The sequence below is a fragment of the Chelonia mydas genome, chromosome 8 (genome assembly GCF_015237465.2).
Source record: "Chelonia mydas isolate rCheMyd1 chromosome 8, rCheMyd1.pri.v2, whole genome shotgun sequence".
Classification (NCBI taxonomy): Eukaryota; Metazoa; Chordata; order Testudines; family Cheloniidae; genus Chelonia; species Chelonia mydas.
In genome coordinates, this window is record NC_057854.1 from 29364967 (window position 1) to 29380161 (window position 15195).

The 15195-nt window shown below is 40.8% G+C and overlaps 1 protein-coding gene across 2 annotated transcripts in view; it reads right to left on the bottom strand.

Annotated features, from left to right (window-relative positions):
• The window catches only part of SLIT3 (slit guidance ligand 3), a 798441-nt gene that overhangs the window by 263666 nt on the left and 519580 nt on the right, over positions 1-15195 (bottom strand). For both annotated transcript variants that reach the window (XM_037906776.2, XM_043553076.1), the window contains one exon: positions 14253-14416. In XM_037906776.2, the coding sequence (XP_037762704.1) occupies positions 14253-14416 (164 nt within the window). The remainder of the gene's footprint in view (positions 1-14252; positions 14417-15195) is intronic.

Here is a 15195-nt window from a genome sequence, read left to right on the forward strand (position 1 = left end):
CACCATATTCTAGATACTTGATAGCAATGTTTAATTTTCCCCATTCAATTAAAAATACCCCCAGAAACTAGAAAAAAAATTTGTAAACATAATGTCATTATTCTATGTTTGGCTTAATATACTCTGTATCGTATTTTTAAGACCAATAACCTGTTGCAGCACACATTTTTGTGCTGGTTTGTGAGACTATCTTTTGATCATGTATCTAAATCTATTATAGGTCTCTTGTAGTCAATAAGCTCTTCATTTTTTAAATGAGTGGCAGCAGATCTTGACTGTCGGTTTTCAGAGCACCTTATTGGAGCAAAAAGACTTCATGCACAAATTGCAGAATCATTTCAATCAAGTGAGTGGGGTTGGTTTTATTTTTGTATTTTGTTTTGGGTTTTGTATTTATTTTTGGCAGAAGACAAACATTGCTTTATATGCAGCAGAATTTTATTAACCTTTGTATTACACATTCCACCACCATTTCAGTCAACATTCATCTGCTGATCTTAGGCTTTCTTTAATCAAACTGTAAAGAGAGTCTGACAAATTATTTGGATTAAATAGTTCCACCTAAATGACGGTTCGCGTTACTTTTACTTCATGCCAGGTCTGTGTGAATCTTGGGTGTAAGCGTATTGACAGGACAATGAAACACCATGAAGACAGAGTTTAATCAGAAATCTTCACTGCTGGTGGTCCAGATGAGATAGGTCCATACTAAAAAGAAGACTAATCAAGTGTCCAAATCCAAATATCCCTAGAATCTAGAGTTCTAGAAATCCAGATCTGGATCTGATTTTCACACATGGCATTTATCTTTATAATTATTCACCAAACCCCTGGTTCAGATCACCATCAAACTAAGGGATGTTCAGATCAAGCATTGAATTTCCCAGCTTTCTGCGATTACTCTAGTCCCCCCCCCCCAAAAAAAAGAACCCCCCAAGAGAATATATTTTAGAATCATAGAAGCATAGAATATCAGGGTTGGAAGGGACCTCAGGAGGTCATCTAGTCCAACCCCCTGCTCAAAGCAGGACCAATCCCCAACTAAATCATCCCAGCCAGGGCTTTGTCAAGCCTGACCTTAAAAACCTCTAAGGAAGGAGATTCCACCACCTCCCTAGGTAACCCATTCCAGTGCTTCGTCACCCTCCTAGTGAAAAAGTTTATCCTAATATCCAACCTAAACCTCCCCCACTGCAACTTGAGACCATTACTCCTCGTTCTGTCATCTGCTACCACTGAGAACAGTCTAGATCCATCCTCTTTGAAACCCCCTTTCAGGTAGTTGAAAACAGCTATCAAATCCCCCCACATTCTTCTCTTCTGTAGACTAAATAATCCCAGTTCCCTCAGCCTCTCCTCATAAGTCATGTGTTCCAATCCCCTAATCATTCTTGTTGCCCTTCACTGGACTCTTTTCAATTTTTCCACATCCTTCTTGTAGTGTGGGGCCCAAAACTGGACACGGTACTTCAGATGAGGCCTCACCAATGCCTCACGTCCCTCGATCTGCTGGCAGTATTCCTAGTTATACGGCCCAAAATGCTGTTAGCCTTCTTGGCAACAAGGGCACACTGTTGACTCATATCCAGCTTCTCGTCCAGTGCAACCCCTAGGTCCTTTTCTGCAGAACTGCTGCCTAGCCTCTCGGTCCCTAGTCTGTAGCAGTGCATGGGATTCTTCCACCCTTAGTGCAGGACTCTGCACTTGTCCTTGTTGAACCTCATCAGATTTCTTTTGGCCCAATCCTCTAATTTGTCTAGGGCCCTCTGTATCCTATCCCTACCCTCCAGTGTATCTACCACTCCTCCCAGTTTAGTGTCATCTGCAAACTTGCTGAGGGTGCAATCCACACCATCCTCCAGATCATTAATGAAGATATTGAACAAAACCGGCCCAAGGACTGACCCTTGGGGCACTCCGCTTGATACCGGCTGCCAACTAGACATGGAGCCATTGATCATTACCCGTTGAGCCCGACAATCTAGCCAGCTTTCTATCCACCTTATAGTCCATTCATCCAGTCCATACTTCTTTAACTTGCTGGGAAGAATACTGTGGGAGACCATATCAAAAGCTTTGCTAAAATCAAGGAATAACACATCCACTGCTTTCCCCCTCATCCACAGAGCCAGTTATCTCGTCATAGAAGGTAATTAGGTTAGTCAGGCATGACTTGCCCTTGGGGAATCCATGCTGACTGTTCCTGATCACTTTCCTCTCCTCTAAGTGCTTCAAAACTGATTCCTTCAGGACCTGCTCCATGATTTTTCCAGGGACTGAAGTGAGACTGACTGGCTTGTCGTTCCCCAGATCCTCCTTCTTCCCTTTTTTAAAGATGGGCACTACATTAGCCTTTTTCCCGTCATCTGGGACCTCCCCCAATCACCATGAGTTTTCAAATTTGGCTTTGCAATCACATCCGCCAACTCCTTTAGCACCCTCGGATGCAGTGCATCCAGCCCCAAAGACTTGTGCTCGTCCAGCTTTTCTAAATAGTCCTGAACCACTTCTTTCTCCATAGAGGGCTGGTCACCTCCTCCCCATTCTGTGCTACCCAGTGCAGTAGTCTGGGAGTTGACCTTGTTTGTGAAGACAGAGGCAAAAAAAGCATTGAGTACATTAGCTTTTTCCACATCCTATGTCACTAGGTTGCCTCCCTCATTCAGTAAGGGGCCCACACTTTCCTTGACCTTCTTCTTGTTGCTACCTTAGCTGTAGAAACCCTTCTTGTTACTCTTAACGTCTTAAGAGCTCTACTGCTTGTGGTAGCTAATAGTTTGGTAAGCTACATACCAGGTGAGAGTTACTAAAACACATGACCATGGCATACAGAGCTCTAACAGGTTAGCTCACCCCCAAAGTACTGTCGGGCCCAGCTTTCCTGTTCCAGTCCAGGTGTTCTCTAGTTTGGTGTAATGAGAAGGGCAGAACTACCCTCGGAGTTCTAAATGGGAAGCAGCCCAAGGGTAAGAGAGTTCAGAACCCAAAGTCCAGAGAGGGAGAAAGCTCAGAAAAAGAGTAGAGCTGGGCTGAGAGCTTCAGGGAAGGGACGACTCTGAGGGAGGAGAAGTGAGAACTCCTTAGTGAGCAGTGGAGCCAGACCACGGTGGTGAAAGCAGAAAGCAGGAAGGTAGCTGGGGGGAGGGTCACCTATAAACTTCCCAATGGCCAGAGAGGCAGGGCCAAAAAAGACTGGGGCAGTGGTGTGGGGTGGTAGCTGAAGGCTGACTGCAGCAGAAGGAGATGCCTACTGGCTCTCTGAGCCGGAGAGCTGAAGGCTGGGGAATGATGGCGGGGAACTCATTGACATCTCTGGGTAAGATCTGGAACGATACAGGAAAGAAAAAGGGCAAAGAAACATCTCAGCTAGAGGGGTTGGGGTGAGGCATGAGAAACGCCAGAGCAGTAACTGGGAGCTGGAGCTTGGTGAGAAATACTGGAGCTGTATTGGAGACTGCAGAGCTGTAATGGAGAGCTGCAGCATGGCGAGAGACTCCTGAGCTGTGCTTCGGGTGCTGATGAATTGCTGGAACTTGAAAAACTGAATGTATTGTTTGGATGATGCTGTGGAGATTTGAATTATGGTTCTGGGATTTTTTTGTAATAAATTAACCCTACAAATGGCTATTTATACTCTGAAACCTTATGTGGCATTACTGCCTACTCCAGAACAAAGGAGAAACTGAGGGAGGTGCCCCAGTCATGCCCCAGCCTGACACAAGAAGGCACCCCAAGAAGGGGTCACCATATGACGGGGGTTCTCACTACTACCTACAACCCAGAGAGATACTGCAGCTCTGCTTCTCCAAGTTAATTGCATATTTAACTTTATGGATAATAGAACTCACTTCATTCCTTTATATATATCTATATCTACAGCTATCTCTTTCTATAAATAGACAGATAAATCTCAATACCCTTTGTACCAAAATACGCACAGTTGGATCAGTCATCAGGCTGACAAAAAGGATAGTTCTCATCTATCTCTCAAGAAACAGAATGGCAGTTCTAATAATTTTAGTATTCGGTATTTTGTATGCTAAATTGCAGCATTTTGTTTTAGAATCAAAGTCCATAGGTTATGGAGGGAGAGAGAGGAGACTTGGGACCTTGGAGTTTACTGAGAAAAGTTAATTCCTGTTTTCAAATTAAATATTTCATTGACTTCTAGCCTTTTAAGAGCAGCCAATAGACTGAAATTGCACTTAGAACAGAACAGTTGTAGATTAGAAATGAATGATTTAAATGCCAGGGGCATTTAAATTAAGTTCTGAAATGAATAAATAAACCAAATCTCATTCCTACTGACGTCCAGTTACGGCGTGTTAATTAAACACAGAAGTAGGTTTCAGTTTAGTCCTGCTTCACCTAACCAATTGTTTTAATAGAAACCTACAAAATGCTTCTTGTTTTTTCAGAGGTTCTGCTAGCTTGAATATAAACCTGACAAGATGAATTTACTGGGTAAAGAGCTATGACAGGTTTAAAATAATTGTAAGTTTGGTGGATGCAAAGTTATTGATTAATAAACAAAATGGTACATTGTTGCAACAAATGCTTGGATCCATTATGAAAATGTGATCCTTGACCACTTGTGAGTAATTAAATGGCTCTAAGGTATTTTTCACAAGGTTAGGGATATCAGTCCTGGTATCTGGGTTAAATACAACTACATGATCTGTATTACAATTTTAACTAAGTTTGAAATGAATAAATTTGTCTCTCTTTGCTTTCCTAAAACAACTATGCTGCTCGTTTTGAATGGCCACTGCTTCCTAATGGTGAAATGTCTCCCCTCCATGTACAGAGCAAAACAGACAGAACTGGGTGAGCCATTCATCATGAACACAGACGGGGTGTCTTCTCAATTTCTTGACTCTTGGCTTTTCCCTCCTACTTACCCAGTTGGGAATTTCTGTGAAAATCCATCACTTTCACAAAGTCTGCCTCTTCTACAACTTAACTATTCTGAGCTTTGCTTGCATGCACTCTTCTGGCTGAGAGAGAGTATAGACAGACAGTTCCTTATGAGCATCCATGAGCCAAGTGGGGCATTTACTCTTCTGTGAGTGTTACACTTCCAGCATTCTGCCCTGTGCTGCATAAGTCTGGGTTGTTGTGCCCTTCCAACACAACACAAGTCCAAAGGAGGTACTGCTACTGGATGACGGCCTTAAACGGGCATATCTTGTTCCTGGAATTCTCAGTGGAATCAGCGTTGAGTAATCCCATTAAAGCCAATGCAACTATTTGAATGAGTCAGGGTGGCAGGATTTGGCTCATACCAAGTGAGAAGTCTATGACATCACCAATTTCCTACAAGCATCATTCTATGCTTCAACCAAAGGTAGCAGTAAAACGAGTCCCAATAATACCATTTGAGTTTTAAAGCTAATTTAAATTCAGAGAGCGCGGACACAGATTCCCTGTAACTCAGTGTGTGTCAGTCACACATGCATTGGAATTTTCATGTATTTTCCCTAATTTCATATGCATTGCTAAACAGCATAGATACAGGTTTCTAAATAAGTAGCAGAGGACACAAATGGCAAGCAGAAAATGGATTGTCAAGTCAAGGGAGTCAAGGAGATAAAAACGAAGAGGCTGCCCATGTGCTTAAGTCAAATGCTTACAAGAGTTTGAAGTCCAACTTCATTCTTCCCTACTCAGCAATATTACTGGAAGTAAACTACAGCTTCAGAATGGCATTCCATTAACACAAGTAAATGTAGCACTTTCACTGTATACTGAAATACTATTAGTGTATTAGTAATAAAACAAGCCATTAGGCTTAGACACCAAGACAAAAATGTAATTACATTAGCACTCTTGGAGTAATGGCTCAAAAGCTGACTTCCTGTATGATTATAGTTCAATCCAGAATCATTAAACAAGCAATAACACTATTTTTACAGAATTCTGCTTAAGGGGAAAAAATCCATGGCAAAATCAGTGAACATAACAGAGAGAAATAAATAAGAGGGAGTACTCTGATGCTGCTCCTTTCCACAAAAGCTGACTATAGTTTAAGGACAAGTTTCAGTCATGATCTCCAGAGAAATCGTAGTAACAGAGCTAGTAATGGGAGCTACTTTGTACCAAATTTAGCCCTTGATGTATGCATGGGGCTCACAATTAGCTTCTTGTGAGCACATTCAAAAGCTGAGCTTGGCCAGCCAATTGTGGATTACATTGACTTTCTTGAACAGAAACCGGCTTTGCTGTATTTAGAGTAAATATTTCTATTGTTTCACGCTATATAGTGCAGTGTCCCTCACAGCAGAGAAGAGGTAGGACTCTGCTGTCATGAATGTACAGGGAATTAATTATTCAGGCCAGGACTGGTGATAGTACTTTAGTGCCCAAGGCTGCTGCTACCCAGTGGTGCTACCTGGGCAGAGCAGTCCCAACAGCCTCCCCTAAAAATTAGGCACTTTGGCCTTTGCCTGTGTGGCCTACATTGTAGCACTGATCCTGATTCAGGATAGAAGTCAAAGATGAAATCTTGCAGTTCTCCCTTTTACTCTAGATTCCCAACTTATCATTATCACACAGGGTCTCACTAAGTCTTGCACTAAGCAGTAACAGAATGGATTGCTGACTATTCTACAGATGTCAATGTATCATCTAGATAAAGATGTTCTTGCTAAAACAACAAGCTGAAACAAACAGGTCACCTTTATAACAGATGAGGGGGCCATTGGGACTGACATTTGAAAGCTACTTGATAAGCATTGATACATTTCTCTAGTAGGTTTTTGATCCTCCAGGACAGTGGTTCTCAAACTAGAGTCGCCGCTTGTTCAGGGAAAGCCCCTGGCGGGTCGGGCCGGGCCGTTTTGTTTACCTGCCACGTCTGCAGGTTTGGCTGATTTAGCATTTTACCCACCTGCTAAATAAGTCTCCCTCACATCAACACCCAGTTTTGCCAGTGATGTCTCCCCACAGTCCCCAACTTAAAAAGTCTCCATCATCATCCTGGGTCAACCACAACCAGGACTTCTTATTCTAAAACAGTGTGTCTGCAACTGTTATTAAAATTAGCAATAAGAATGCAAATAGGGATGCTTTAGAAGGTCTAAACAAGAACACCCTCTACTGATCTGTTAAGTATTTGAAAGTGTGTTGGTGTATGATAAAAGGTTCAAGAATGCTGACACACACACACACGCACGCATCCACCCAATTTATCTTTGTGGCTTTTACTTTTTACTAGTTCTGGGTGGTTGCTTAACTTTTGTGTGCAGGATTAGCATTAACAAAAATATGAGTCTGACAGCCCCAGAAACAGAAGCCCTCCATTTAACCAGAGGAAAAGTTCAGTGTAGATAGCAGTACTGCAAGCATCCCCAAAACATGCTACCTTAAGTCTCCTAAAGGTAGGCCCTCTAAAATAAGGCCCCATTGGGAAAGAATAGTACCCACTGAAATGTTTCTTTAAACTAGATCTCAGTTAAAGTTGCTGATGACAAGAGTTGTTTAGCAGGAGCTGAAAATCCTTTTGAAATGTCACTGAAGGAAACCAAGAATAGATTCAGATCCTGATTTTCTCAAAAGGCTTTAAGAGAACTGAACAAACACAGTGTTAAGTCCTGCAGTTTTGCCCAGAATCTGGTGTAAGAATGTTTACCAGTACTCTTGGGGCTCTCAAAGGGGCTAAAACCCTATCTCAGAGACCAAAAAAGGTATTATTGGCTAATGTAACCCACAAGTCACTCACATAGAAACGGGCAAAAGTTGGAGAAAATAGTTAAGTTGATAAAAAGTTGGCAAATGATAAAAATACTGAGATCTGGTATTTAGTGGTAAACTGAGGATAGCAAACCAGCCTGAACTGAAGCTTTGCAAACCAACCAACCAACCAAACACACACACAAAACCACATCCAAAAAAATAAGAAAAAACCCTGATTCCCATGACCATTAAAATCTGGACAGTTGTAGGGGGCATTGCTCACCGCATCCCTGCAGGAATTGAGATCAACCAGTGGTGGGGGAAGGAGACAAAATCTTCCCCGCTCCCTCAGAAATTATTGTTGCTGCTCAGTAGAAGCAAGGCCTGCATAGTTAAGTGCATCACTTGATAAGATGCCCCACTCATCTCCTTCTTCTCTTTATTTGTCTTTAATCTACATTCCTTCTTTTTTTCAGGGGTTTACCACTTTTACCAGTTATCAGTACCTCCAGATAACATGCTGTAAGTAGCAGATGATTCTATATATTTATATTCTATAAATGAAATATAAGCAGAGTATTTTCCCCTGCTTTTCTCTTGGCATTTTTTTAATGTTCTATCATGATATCTAGCCTATGGAGTGTTTATTTATATTAGTTTTTCATTGTTGTTTTTCTCTTTAACGACATTCCATGAAGTAAAAAAAATGATTAAATCAGTCTAGTGATTCTAGAAGCCCTGGTCAGAGATTAATAGCTATGATTTTAGCACTGCTAGATCTCTTCTTAACAACCACCAAACAACCTTTCTTTCCTTGCTCTGGCTCTTGGTGTTGTGGTAAGAGGCAGTAATGGGATAGAGATACTGCATTACCCTCCGTATTACACCTCACACAGAGTTTTATCATAGGAATCCGGAACTTTAGATTCCCAAATTAGATTTGAATCAATTCCATGTTTCCTTAAAATCACTGTCAGCTGCATTAGTCAGAACAGATTGGAAGTTTGACTCTCTGGGACTGATTCTCCTCTCACTCCAGTTTTAGTCTGGTGTAACTCAACTGAACTTCAACTGAATTACCACTGATTTATACTGCTCCAAGTATGTGAGAGGAAAATTTGGCTGTGTGTGAATAGAGGGTAAGGAACAGGAAGCAGAAACCTCCCCCTCTACTTAATGGAAAAATAAAATTATTTAGGTAACCACAGTTCCCCACTTTCAAACTCCAATGTCATTGCTCATTAAAGAAAATCTGTCCTATAGGAAGCAGTTCAAAAATTAAATGTTTAAATTTATGTATTGTTACATTTCCTTTTGGAGAGTGCATTGAAAGAAATAAGTAAAAAAATCAGCTATGAATTGAAGGAGATTTTATATACTGGTAGTACCACTTACATTAAAAAACAACACCTTTTATATTTCTCCCCTGGAAACCTATACCTCTGGTTCTTACCCTCCTTTTATTTCTTTAAATAGTGCCCACTGTGAAGTATCCCAAGTGACTGGTAAACATTTTTGTTATAATATTGTAACAAACCAGTGTCAACCTTGGAGTTCAGGGTCATCACTATGCCGCGTGCCAGGGCCACTCAGACCTTCAAGAAGCAACGGGGACAAGCGTACTAGCCAGTTCATTACAGTATCGTACGATAGGCTCAATTTTCTTATAATGGAACTGCTTTACACTCAACTGTTTAGTTTGAATGAATATTACTTTATTTCTCCTGAGTCTCTTTCCTCATTCTCCTCATATATGCACTTTAAAAAACTCCAGAACTTAAGGATGGTTTATTAAAATATTTTGAAAAAAAATCAAAGTGTGATCTAAAATGGGGATATTAAGCGGATCACCCATAAGACACTGACAAGATGAAGGCAGTTGCTTGCTGACTGTATGGCTTCATACACTCACCGCTTTAGACTGCAAGGCATTAAAGCAAGTGACAAAAGGCTTTGTGACTCAATGTAGCTGATCAGTATGTAGATTAAACTCACCTTGAATGAGCAAAAATCAGGTAGGAGAAAAAAATCAAAGAGCCACAACTCAAATTCATGTAAGAATTAAGTCAGGGGACCTATGGAGATGAAACAGAACAGCTACCTTAAGGGGCTAGAGAGAAAATAATTTAACAGTGTAACATCTAAACATTGCTTGGAATCTGGTTTTCACCTAAAGCAGAGACTGGAAGGCTCAAATAGGTACCAACAAGCACCTCCCGCGACTGCTTCCCTGATACCAAGAAGAATATGAAAATAAACAGTCCCCTTGCATCAAAGCAAAGCTGATATTTCAGCTGACAGACATGTCTTTTCTTGGTGTCTTGTTACTCTTTGTTTCCATAATGTGGTTGGGAGTTGGAGAGTTGTGGTGGAGGAAGATAGGAGAAATGTGTCATACTATTTGTACTTCATCGATTGGCATAATCATCCTTTGGTTGAAAATACAATATCACCCTATTTAGTATGGTGCCTTGCATGCCAACTCTATCTCAAAATGTGTTGCAGAGTTAAATAAAGCAGTTTCACAGGGGAAAAGATGTGTTTGCAGATTAATTCAAGCATTAAGACAGAGTTCTGACAGAAGCAGCTGCAGAAGAGAAGACCGTTATACTAAGAGTGGACAAGTTATGTTAACAGTCAGAGAGAAGGCTCATGATAGATGAAGAGAGGGCTAGTTAACTATGCGGAAAGCTGCCCGACCCACAATGGTAAGACAGGATGCCAAATTATTTTTGTCACCTAAAGCCAGCACTGTTCAGGATCATATAAATTAGGTTTCTCTGCTGTCCTCAGTACTACAGAGCTGATTAGACATCTTTTGAGCTGTATTTGCAAGCCAGCCTTCAGGTTGCTGCACACAAATCTTCCACACACACACACGTGCCTGAGCCAACCACTCATTTACATGAACAAATCCCAGTGTGCCCAAAGCATTCAACTAGCATGTGTAAAATTTAGGTACACAAATTGAGAGGCCTGTTTGAAAGCTTAGTCCTTCAAGCTCTTTTATTCTGAATTTATGCATCTTGCCCATCTCTCTTACTATACACATTTACCATGACAGAGAGGTAGCATGGTGCTTCATGCCAGGCACTAGATATGGCATGTCACAACCTGGGTTCTTGTTCCAGTTTTGCTATGAGAGTTTGGGTGACTCATTGCATCTCTTGGTTCTTCAGTTTTCCAACCTTCCCTGTTATGGAGGATTCAGTATTTAGTTGGACCCTTAAATTCTCATTAATTCAAGTTTTAAAATTCGCTAGGAAATGAAAAAAATGTGTTTTTGGGTAGTGTTCTGTACCAGTCTGAAGTCATTTTCCCTAGTTCAAATAAATGACCTTTTTTACTTGAATTCCACCCCACGTGCACCTCCCCCCACCCCCGACTTCAAAGTTTGAAATTATCAATACCAAGCTTTGATCTAGAATCCTGACAAAGTCCGTAATATGGTGGTCAAAAAAAAATGAAGAAATATAAAGATCTCGCTCTTCTCCCAAGAAAAAATGCCCATTGCTATAAAGCGGTTCTGTCTGAAACCCTGAACAGATACTGAAGCACAATGGTGCAGCACATTGTATTCCAGCACTAAGCTTGTCACTATGAAACACAGAAGCCTTTTAGCACCACTTTGGGGCTTGTTACTGTTGTTCATATCATTATATAAAGTACATTCACAGTGAGACAAGGCCTGCACAGCACCATCATCTTGTACCGGTCTGATCTGAAGTTGCTCTATATTAAGATCCAGTAACTTCATAGTCAAACAATGACTAAACTAGTCTGTAAATTCAGGGAGGAGAAGTTGACATGTGAAACAGTGGGGCCAAGGTTTAAGATGCTCTTTAGAATGTATAAATCAGGGGCATCTTCAGCAAACTGTGCACATGGATTGGTTGTTTTTTTTTTTTTTTTTTTTTTAAACAAGTGGGCAGTAAATGGGATTCTGTGCTAAATCTTCCCATGATGAATTCTTGTAGATTTCCATTTCACCACACATCATTTACAACTGGGGGCTAAGGAATGCGTTCTCAGGACTACATAGCTGAAGGCTTTTTTGTTGTGTGTGGTTTTGTTTGTTTTGTTTTTTAAATAAAAAACAGGCTACCCTTAAGAGAGTTACCTGATAGGGAACCAGAGAGGACTCCTTAGTCATCCTATCTCCCCATCATTCAACTGCACTTCCTTTCCTCTTTTGGGACAGCATGGCTAATACAGAACACTATTTATTCTGGCAGGTACTTTTCCGCTAGGGAGGAGTTCCCCACAGTCCAGTTATACCTTAGCTCTCCTGATTTAAACATCTCCTTTTGTTTCACTGCACAGTACTGTTTTTCTGGAAGCACCAGTTATTGAGTTCTTTACTTTTTTTTATAACTTCCCTTGTAAAATGAGGCTCTGTCAAGGGCAATTTCCTTACCCACTTTTTTTTTCTCCTCCTCAATCCTCCCCTTCACCATGACCTGTTGTAGTCTGTCTCGTCTTATCTTTGTAATTTAGATTTTAATGGCCTGCTTTTCAGAAGTGCTGGGCATCCACAAATCCCACTGAAGTCCATGGTAACTACATGAAAATGAGGCCATGCATGATCCTTGGTGCAGGGGCCTTGTTTCCTATGTCTCTGCTACACACCATGCCCATCTCTAATTTTTTAAACTAACTGATTATCAATAATGCACTTAAGACTTTGATCAAACCCTTGTCTGACAAACTATTTACCTCTCACTTGTGGTCACAAATTAATACAACAATGGGGAAAAGCTTGCAGATGTGCCTGCCCCCACAGCCATAACCTGAGCACCAGCCATTTCTCAAATGTTCCTAGTGCAACCACCACAATTACATTTCGTACAGCTGACACTGACCCCTACGGCACAGCACTGCCAAGTGGCCCCATAGAAGGCAACAGCCATTTTGTACAAAAGCACACAAGAACTTGACAAATTCTTGTCTCCTCCCTTATGTAGTTCTCACATTTTCTCTCCTTGATCAAGCCATATATAAAAATAACTAAAAAACAGAGTTATTTGTACGGTACTATTTAGGTCAGATAGTGTAAGTTTTAGCATTGCTTTCTTCTAAGGTCAGGGTTAAAGCACCTACAAAAGAACATAATCTCTGTATAAAATGGGGCTTTTCCTGCTGTTTGACACAAGCTCTTCAGACTTCTCAGAGGGTCTCAGTACCGCTCTCTATATGTAATATGCATAGCTTTTTTTTTCTTTAAGTTTGGCTTTAAGTTAAATTGTCTGGCAAACTTGATGTAAAAAGGGATTCGTCCTGCACAGACAGTTATACAGCATGTGGGTGGTGGGTTTACCTTCCTCTACAATTCGAAGCACAGATCACATGAATGAGGGTAACACACCCAATCGTCAAAGCTTCCTATGAGAGCAGGAGGTGAGCATAAGCGCATCTCTGTCCTTGCCATCTAATACTATTACAACTATGTATTACTGCTGTAAGGGACCAGAGTGACAGCCCAGAGAACACAATCACCAACACCATTTCAAGCTTCTGCACACTACCACACTAATGTGCCTCAGTTCTGATGGACAACCTCTAACAGCAAAGGGAAAACATTATCTAAGATCATTCAGTCCTTGGCCTTTCTGCTGACACTGCCAGCAATTCCGGATAATAGGTTTTCGTAATGCAGGATCTCGTAGTCATATAAGCACAGAGTCAGGAATAAGTGACTCCTGCATTCTACTCCTAGCGCTGACTACAGCTTGTTGAGACACTTTGGGCAATTCACTCAGCCTCTCTGTATCTAGTTTCTCCACCTGTAAAATAGGGATAATAATACTTCCTCACCTCAAAGGGACAATGTTACTTAATATTTGAAAACGGGAATAAATATATAAAATGCTATGATGAGTAAAGATAATTATTATCTAACCTGAGCTCACCTCATGTTGCATACAACCCCAGTCATCAGGTGGTACAAACACACATTTGGTCACAAAAATCAGTGACAGCATTTTAATAATAATACGCTGATAAAACTTTGACAGACAGACAGACAGACACACACACACACATGCCCATTTTACCAGTAAGGAAAATTAGGTAGAGAGAAGTTCAGTGTCTTGATTTCAAGTCACAAATGAAGTTTGTTTCAGAGACTGGGACAGATGTCTCGACTTATAGTCCAAGCCTTCATAAATAGACCCGATTCCCACTGGATCAAACCCCATACTGGAAAAACAGCAATGTATACAGATCAGCATTTACTAATCCCTTCCCTTTGTAAACTAGTCAGCTGTAGAGATTAGAGGGATTTCCCCTGAGAAATGCCAAATTACTACTATTTAATTGTCTTTTCACATTAAAATCATTTCTAACACTACAGCTGAGAAAAGAATTTGAGAACAGAATAGTTCAACACTTCATATGAGACTGAATAAATCATAACGATTTACAATATTAGCAAACAGTTTAGCAGTGATATGACTGAATCAGCACTGGCATGGAATTACATTTAAATGGGATTAATAATAATACTTCATTCACTGATTTTGTGTGAACGTCATTATAAAAATGTCAGAAGATAGATAAATGAATAATCAGTGTCATACCAGAGCAGATGTATTCCTTTTTCTGAACATCCGCCACATTAAAACCCCGTAGGTGCACGGGTGCCATGCAGAACGTGAACTGCCCAATCGAGCGTCTCTGACGCAGCCAGTCAGACAGCCAAGCCAGGTGGCAGTCACAATACAGGTAATTGGAGTGAAGCCGCCTGCAATGGGCAGAAAGAGTCACATCACATCTGAATGTTTTAGAAACAGTGATTAAACACAGCAAACTCATACAAATTCTCAGAGACATTGTACTAAAAACCCTGCACATATTTTCACACATGAGTAAGTTGAATTATTATAGGTGAATTGTTGAGACTAGAGGATGAGGGGATCCACAAAATTGAAGGGGCTTTCATTTAATCAAATTGTCTTTTCTGTTATATTGAAAAGCAATAAGTGAACCTGACAAGAAGCAGAGCTCCAAGTAAGCACCCAAAAGGATGGGTGTGCAATCAACCCATGAAACTGAAATTTTTCCAGCAGGCAGCAATCTTGGGTGAAATTATCAGTGCCAGGAGTACCATAGCAGCTTCATGGTGGTTGGAGGCTTTTACCTTAGGGCGGTATAGACAAAGCACAGAGGACCCCCCAAAAGATAGTATCTATTAACTGAACTTTTTCATGAAAGGTTTAGTTCACATTTAGGTGACGATTCATCCTTCCCCATCATTAAGTAATTTAATAGAAGCTTCACTTGTCATCATGGCCATCCATTGGGCTTCTAAGAGGAGTCTGAGAAGTATTGTTCAGCAATGGGATGTCTATTTTACAGACTCACAACGGATAGAAATCTTAAATACAAAATACTCAAATTATGAGTACTTGTGCAATTTTGCTGTGGGTTTGCTGAATACATTAATTGCTCTCCCCCTCCCCCGGCCCAGTTCATTTTTAACATGATGCAGTTTCACAAGAGAAGATGTAAACTTCTAAGTTT